This window comes from Olea europaea, unplaced genomic scaffold, assembly GCF_002742605.1.
Source record: "Olea europaea var. sylvestris unplaced genomic scaffold, O_europaea_v1 scaffold317, whole genome shotgun sequence".
NCBI classification, from domain to species: Eukaryota; Viridiplantae; Streptophyta; class Magnoliopsida; order Lamiales; family Oleaceae; genus Olea; species Olea europaea.
This window is the reverse complement of record NW_019250508.1, coordinates 462216-470646: the sequence shown is the minus strand read 5'-3', so window position 1 is coordinate 470646 and position 8431 is coordinate 462216. Positions and strand designations below refer to the sequence as shown.

The 8431-nt window shown below is 30.7% G+C and overlaps 2 protein-coding genes across 2 annotated transcripts; both read left to right on the top strand.

The window, feature by feature from the left end:
- The first annotated feature begins 3900 nt into the window (after nucleotides 1-3900).
- On the top strand, nucleotides 3901-5357 carry LOC111385458 (B3 domain-containing transcription factor VRN1-like). The gene is made up of 3 exons (XM_023009846.1): nucleotides 3901-3963; nucleotides 4045-4389; nucleotides 5259-5357. The coding sequence occupies exons 1-3, from the start codon at nucleotides 3901-3903 to the stop codon at nucleotides 5355-5357; spliced, it is 507 nt and encodes a 168-aa protein (XP_022865614.1).
- A 1856-nt stretch (nucleotides 5358-7213) lies between these two features.
- Nucleotides 7214-7909, top strand: LOC111385457 (EEF1A lysine methyltransferase 3-like). Its single transcript, XM_023009845.1, has one exon. The coding sequence runs from the start codon at nucleotides 7214-7216 to the stop codon at nucleotides 7907-7909; it is 696 nt and encodes a 231-aa protein (XP_022865613.1).
- Nucleotides 7910-8431: the final 522 nt, after the last annotated feature.

Here is an 8431-nt window from a genome sequence, read left to right as displayed (position 1 = left end):
ATGACTCGAGCAATTAAGCCTGCAAGGGTATCTTAAAACCTGATGCCCTAAAGTCATCTGACTTGGGAGTCATCGGCCTAAAACTCGCTATATGGGTCATTTAGAAAGCAATCAAAGATGAAGTTGCCCTTAAAAAGAAAAAAATTTAAAAAATTGTTCTCTTCCAAGCCTTTTTGACTCGGGTTACTAAGCCTATAAGGGTATTTTAAAATCTAGTGCCCTAAAGTCATCTGACTTGGGAGTCGTCGACCTAAAACCTACTACATCGATCATCTAGAAAGCTTAAGGGAGAGAATGTAAAAAAAAAAAGAAAAAAACAAAATAAAATGAAAAAAAAAAAAAAAACCTGTTTCAAACTCACGACACATATTTTGCCTTTCTGGTGCATAACTTGTAGTGACTTCCAGAATACCAAATATGTATGTTAAAATTATGTAGAAAAGGGAATGAAAAAATCAACAAAAAATCATATTTTTACAAATAATCATACCTAAAATCCTTTTAAGCAATTTGTCTTCTTTTATCATTGGCTGAAGTTGAGAATCTTGTGTTTATGTGGACGACATTGTTGAATGAGCACGTTTATTCTTAAACCAATTATAAACATTCTTATCACAAATTTGGCCATATAACGACAACGCAGAGACTATTTGTGCGATTTTTTTATTTGTTTGGAGTTGTGTTGCCTTGATGAAATACTGATTCAATAATTTGGAGTTGGGGAAATGTAGGTATCCATCTACCCATTATCACTATGAAAGCAATCAAGTTATGACAGCAAGCAAGTCAACTACAAGATATGCAAATCCTCAAATTTAAAACAGAAAAATTAACAAAATATACTATACTAACGAGGAAAATAAATAAATAAAAATTATTATTATACTAACTCCGAGAAATATAAACTATCCATAGCTATGCATGGATAAGCCACCGTACTTCAAATATTTATAAAAGTGTATATAGACATCATATTTCAATTATTTATTTAAACATGCCTAATGAATAAAAACAAATATAATAGGAATCTAAAAAAAAAAAAAATTGGGAGGAAGAGTTAGATTATGTGTTTTTTTTTATGTTATATAATATTTACATATTAACAAGAAATCTTCTAAATTTTTTTGAAGAGATTAGGTAATTTGAGATAAATGTTTTTAGTTTTATTTGATTAGATGAGGTTTATGTATGAATTTGATAACCATATCCTTGTTGTTGCACCATGTTCTCTGAAATTCATAATTGATTAGTGGGAAGTATTGCTTTGTTATCAGAAATGAAACAATCTAAAAACTCAGGTTGCTTTTGCTTGGCTACTTAGACCCCTGTCTTTGTATTATTTCCAAAAACACCTTAAAAGAAAAAAAGAATTAAAAGAAAAAAATTGTGGCCTCCGCCATTACCTCAGTGCACGGAGGTGGAGGCCATATATTTTTTTTCTTTTTTCTTTTAAAATATTTTTGGGAATAATAAGAAGACAGTCTTTTAGTAAAAAATTGTCTATTCTACCACCCATGAATTTCTTGTCAAATCTAATTTAAAAAACAAAGTACACCTTTTTTAGTTTAAATACTTTCATTTTTCACCAGATTTTTTCATTCAACTCATTCATACTTCAAATATTCCACATAACAAACAATAAATTTATCATAAAATGGATGTCTCACGTAGTTTCTCCAGAATCATCACTTCTTCCCTGAATCACAATATTCGGCTAGTTAGTGCTTCTTTGACATTTTAATATGTATTTTATCACATGCTTATGTTTTTATTATTTTTATTTGTATATTTAATATAGATGCTTCCTACATTTTTTGTCAATGATTGGAGGCAAAAATTTGGTGATACAATAGAAGTAACTGCATATGATGGCATAATTGTCACCATCAAATTAGAAAGAGTCGATGGAAAAATATACCTAGCCGATGGCTGGGAACAATTTTTTGACTATCATAATTTACAGAATGGTTATGTTCTAGTATTCGAATATAACGATAATGTCACACTTAACATGACTATATTTGATCATTTTGGGCTAGAGGTTACATATGACTCTGATGAAGAAAGCCAAGAAGGAAACATTTCAGATAATTCCATATTTGAAATAATACTAACACCTCGTTTTAACAGCCACATGAAAATTGTAAGTTGTATATTTTATTATATATATATATATATATATATATAGACAGACACACACACACACAGTTTATGCAAGACGAACACTATTTAACTGTAATCTAACTTTTTCATCACAACAATAAAAGTTCTTACTTTCTTTATAAAACTTTTTTGCAGCATAATATTTACATATTGTATATGATAGAAGAATATAAGGTTTGGCCGGAATATTTCGTAGATTTATTCATTTGGAATTAACTCTTTTAGAATCATGTAAAATATTAGGAATTTCTAATGTTTCATTTTCAGAGTCTTTTTCAAGACAAATGCTTTCATCCTTGTATAACTCAATACAATCATCAATAGAACTTAAAAACATAAAAATAAAATTGATGAAAGATAACATAAACATTTCTAAACAACACAAAAAAGGAAAAACACAAGTAAACGAACATAAAAAAAAACTCAAACCTGTTTCAAACTCACGACATCTAGTTCACCTTTCTGGTGCATAACTTGTAGTGACTTCCAGAATACCAAATATGTATGTTAAAATTATGTAGAAAAGGGAATGAAAAAATCAACAAAAAATCATATTTTTACAAATAATCATACCTAAAATCCTTTTAAGCAATTTGTCTTCTTTTATCATTGGCTGAAGTTGAGAATCTTGTGTTTATGTGGACGACATTGTTGAATGAGCACGTTTATTCTTAAACCAATTATAAACATTCTTATCACAAATTTGGCCATATAACGACAACGCAGAGACTATTTGTGCGATTTTTTTATTTGTTTGGAGTTGTGTTGCCTTGATGAAATACTGATTCAATAATTTGGAGCTGGGGAAATGTAGGTATCCATCTACCCATTATCACTATGAAAGCAATCAAGTTATGACAGCAAGCAAGTCAACTACAAGATATGCAAATTCTCAAATTTAAAACAGAAAAATTAACAAAATATACTATACTAACGAGGAAAATAAATAAATAAAAATTATTATTATAGTAACTCCGAGAAATATAAACTATCCATAGCTATGCATGGATAAGCCACCATACTTCAAATATTTATAAAAGTGTATATAGACATCATATTTCAATTATTTATTTAAACATGCCTAATGAATAAAAACAAATATAATAGGAATCTAAAAAAAAAAAAAATTGGGAGGAAGAGTTAGATTATGTGTTTTTTTTTATGTTATATAATATTTACATATTAACAAGAAATCTTCTAAATTTTTTTGAAGAGATTAGGTAATTTGAGATAAATGTTTTTAGTTTTATTTGATTAGATGAGGTTTATGTATGAATTTGATAACCATATCCTTGTTGTTGCACCATGTTCTCTGAAATTCATAATTGATTAGTGGGAAGTATTGCTTTGTTATCAGAAATGAAACAATCTAAAAACTCAGGTTGCTTTTGCTTGGCTACTTAGACCCCTGTCTTTGTATTATTTCCAAAAACACCTTAAAAGAAAAAAAGAATTAAAAGAAAAAAATTGTGGCCTCCGCCATTACCTCAGTGCACGGAGGTGGAGGCCATATATTTTTTTTCTTTTTTCTTTTAAAATATTTTTGGGAATAATAAGAAGACAGTCTTTTAGTAAAAAATTGTCTATTCTACCACCCATGAATTTCTTGTCAAATCTAATTTAAAAAACAAAGTACACCTTTTTTAGTTTAAATACTTTCATTTTTCACCAGATTTTTTCATTCAACTCATTCATACTTCAAATATTCCACATAACAAACAATAAATTTATCATAAAATGGATGTCTCACGTAGTTTCTCCAGAATCATCACTTCTTCCCTGAATCACAATATTCGGCTAGTTAGTGCTTCTTTGACATTTTAATATATATTTTATCACATGCTTATGTTTTTATTATTTTTATTTGTATATTTAATATAGATGCTTCCAACATTTTTTGTCAATGATTGGAGGCAAAAATTTGGTGATACAATAGAAGTAACTGCATATGATGGCATAATTGTCACCATCAAATTAGAAAGAGTCGATGGAAAAATATACCTAGCCGATGGCTGGGAACAATTTTTTGACTATCATAATTTACAGAATGGTTATGTTCTAGTATTCGAATATAACGATAATGTCACACTTAACATGACTATATTTGATCATTTTGGGCTAGAGGTTACATATGACTCTGATGAAGAAAGCCAAGAAGGAAACATTTCAGATAATTCCATATTTGAAATAATACTAACACCTCGTTTTAACAGCCACATGAAAATTGTAAGTTGTATATTTTATTATATATATATATATATATATATATAGACAGACACACACACACACAGTTTATGCAAGATTTTGAAGAAATCAAGCTCTTATTTTTTTGATTCGAGATCAAAAGGATATTCTGACAATGACGAAGAAAACATAGAAAACAAAAATGGTAGAAAATCAAAATTAACATCGAAATTAAGTTTAGTTACTACAAGATCTGTCAATATTGTCATTTTCGTCGAAAGAAGTTATCAATGATGGCGAAGGACTAGTACACGTATATGTGAATCCCGCTCCAGCTCTTGTAAAATTAAAATCAGAAAAATAAATTTTAAAACAATTTTCAAAAAATATAATAAAAAAGAAATAAAAGAAAGTTATGAAAATTAAATAAAAAATATATAAATATTATTTAGTTAAAATTGGAAAAGTATGTTTTACTAAGAAAAGAAATGAAATTTTTTTAAGTATATATATTAAGGAGACAAAAGTCTCAGTGCACAAAGAACTTGTCTCCCTGCATGCATGGAGAGTTAGAGAAATATATTTTTACATATAAGTAACTATAATGATAATTTATTTTTTTTAACTTAAAAAACTTGAAAGAATTTTTTTTACTTATAACTAACTCTTTACATTTTAGAAATATACTAAGCTAATATTTTTTTATTCAGCACATAGTGAAGAGATGAGATTGGTGGCATGAAAAGTTGAGTGTTGCAATAAATTTGGAAGTAGACTGTATAATAAAAGATATATACTAAGACAAACTGTGTCTTTTTGCTCTCCCACTTAAAAAAACAATAAAAAATACTATAATGAAATAAAATGGGTTAAAACACTATTTTCCTCAACAGTGAAAAAAATATATTAAGGAGATAAAAGTCTCCGTGCACGGAGACCTTGTCTCCCTGCATGCACGGAGACAAGTCTTCGTGCATGGAGACTACGAGTCTCCGTGCACGGAGAGTTAGAGAAAGTTATTATTATTATTATTTTTCAAAGCTAATATATTTTTATATATAAGTAACTACAATGATAATTTTTTTTTTTTTAACTTAAAAAACTTGAAACAATTTTTTTTACTTATAACTAACCTTTACATTTTAGAAATATACTAAGCTAATATTTTTTTATTTGCACGGAGTAAAGACATGAGATTGGTGGCAGGGAAAGTTGCGTGTTGCAGTAAATTTGGAAGTAGACTGTATAAGAAAATATATATACTAAGACAAACGGCACCATTTTTGCTCCCCCACTTTGAAAAAAAAAAAATGCTACCGTAAGATAAAATTAATAAAAACACTGTTCCCCTCAATAGTGTCTTCACATTCCACTTCTTATAAAGTAGGGATATGGTAAACCTACTGAGAATAGCAAGAAAGATAACAAAATAATTTTTAAATCATAATTGTATTACTGACTCAATGTTGTTGAGATATATTTCAAAATTAACGTGGGACGAAATATATTTTGATAACAAATATCTGTAATATAATGTGGATTGATTAAGGTTGTTCTGATAACACAGTCAAGATACAAATTATCATTAGGAGGCATTTAGACAACAACATAAGCAGTAACACAATGACAAATAGACATAAATAAGATGGGGATTGGGCTTGCCTAGTGCGATTTATCTGGTTGGCGTGGTTTGCAAGCTATTGCGTCAACCTGAAGATTTATCCATTGCTCACCCGAAGGATAACGGCTACGAGTTCTTCTGTCATTAATTGTTCCGAAGAAGATAGGAACAACTCATTCTTCGTATGTTGGATACCAGCATCAGGCCCCGATTGAAGCATAAGGTTCTTCTTTTTCTATAATACTAATTCTAATGTGAAATCCTAAGTATTTATTTGTAATTTGCCAAACAAAAAATAACTACTAAGAATTTATAGAAAAATGAGTTAAATCTTTAAGTAAAAAGAATTAAACCCATTAAATTAATAGAATATATGCCATCCACGTGACGTGGAGTCGGACTTCTTTTAAATTTTTTTGCTGAATATGGAACACATTACATTCTCCTTTCCATTATCTTGTCTTTTGAAATCTAGCAATTATTCTCTCACATGACCATATACCCTCAAAAAGGTTAAAGGAATATGTGTGTTTTTTTTTTTTTTAAATCAAATATTAGATTTTTGGAGATTTTATAGAAATTCTTTATATGGAGTATTGCCATTTTATTTTTTTCTCAAAATAACATAGAAATTCAAAAAAATAAAAATAAATAAATAAATAAATAAAAATAAAATTAAAAAAAAAATCAGCGAAAAGTGAAAAGAGGCAGAAATATTCCTTTTAGATCGTTGATCTCTATATTAACATTGAGGCCGCTCTACTTTAATTCCAGATCGAATCACCACACTTTTATTTTGTTTTGATTTATTTCTTTCCGTTTCATTTCAACACGTTGTCTAATGTCCAGGCGGGAAAAAAATGATCCGAAAGACATGATACAATCGAAAAATGTATGTTTTAAATTATTATTAATCCATAAGTTTTTTTCAATTATAGCACTTTTTCAAGGTCCTTTTTTTACGACCATGTAGAATGATCGTTGTAGACAATGCTGGAATCAAACAAAGTGGTCTAAATTGAGAAAAAATTAAAATATAATGCCATAACTTAACAAAATATAGTGCTCAATTGAACTTTGAGTCAAGGTATAGGGACCGAGATGCAATAAACGCAAAATTCCGCCAAGACCGGAGCTAATGGAGGACAATATCAATTCTTCCTATATATAAGGAGGAGCTAAATGAATACAAATATATTCAGACATGCAATTGAGAAATCTGCAGAAAAATACGGAGAGTAATTAATGGGCATAAGGGAATTTGATATAGCAGGAAACAGGTTAGTTATACACGAGCTTGAAGACGTTTGTCATCCGGTCACGGGTCGGGCACTCACCGGGTCGTGGATCTGGGACTCGGCTCTGGTCCTTTCCCACTGGTTGTCAAATCAGTCGCAAACCAAATTCGACTTCACTGGTAAAACAGTGGTGGAACTCGGAGCCGGAGCGGGACTTCCAGGCTTGACCGCGGCTCGTCTTGGCGCCAGCCGAGTCATCCTGACTGATATTGAGCCGTTGGTTCCGGGACTCAAGACAAACGTGGAAGCGAATGGGCTGGGAGACCGAGTTTCGGTAAGTCAACACGTATGGGGATCGGACGATTTTTGCAGTCTACTTGATGAGTTAGGAGAGGTGGATTTGGTGCTCATATCGGACGTGTTCTTCGACGCGGCTGAGATGGAGGCGCTGGCGAAGACTCTGAAGAGGTTATGCGGGAAAGGAGCTACAGTTTGGGCGGCGAGCGAGTTGAGGTCGATGACTAGCGACTGCTTAATTGAGTTGGCGAGCGAAGGGTTTGAAATCGTTGAGTTGGCGACTCAACTCGGGGAGGATTTTTCTGATAATTCAACGCGTGTAAATTCGGAGGTTTTCGCCATTTTTCATCTGGTTCCAGTTAATCAAGAGAATGACAGTGAAAAATGGTCGCCGATTATATCATGATATATTTTAAGAATTAATCTACTTGTACCAAATATCTTACCTAATTTTTTGATCGAATTGACAAGTGGCGTCCCCCTATTGGAGGGGCGCTTGTCCACTCTAATAAAGGCATGACACTTGTCAATTCGGTCATCCATTTGATAAATGATTTGGTACATATAACATCAATTATGTAACCTCTAAAAGACAGCCAAATAATTCATTAATCATTTGTTGACAGAATGACAGTCTCAAAATATAGAGAGCTGCTTAATGTACAGAAACAGAAACTTTACAGACGAGGGAATGATCATTTTTGGACATTATTTTATTCCAAATGAGACCCCACGCTCATGTGACACATCTGTATAACTTCTGTGAAATAATTTTTGTACAACGAGTATTATTGTAAAATATATGCCCAGTTCCAAAATTGTGACATCACGAAATCATGGACGGATTGAGTATCGGAGTAAGTTTTTTTTTACTATATTATTTTGATCAATTTTTATAATTTAAACAAGGAAAGAATCAAGAAGAAAC

Excerpts from the sequence above, each read along its gene's own strand:
- LOC111385457 (XM_023009845.1), top strand. The coding sequence starts at position 7,214 with ATGGGCATAAGGGAATTTGATATAGCAGGAAACAGGTTAGTTATACAC.
- LOC111385458 (XM_023009846.1), top strand. The coding sequence starts at position 3,901 with ATGGATGTCTCACGTAGTTTCTCCAGAATCATCACTTCTTCCCTGAAT. Across the intron at positions 3,964-4,044 it reads TGAATCACAATATTCGGCTA|ATGCTTCCAACATTTTTTGT; the intron begins GTTAGTGCTTCT and ends TATTTAATATAG. Across the intron at positions 4,390-5,258 it reads TTAACAGCCACATGAAAATT|GAGATAAAAGTCTCCGTGCA; the intron begins GTAAGTTGTATA and ends AAATATATTAAG.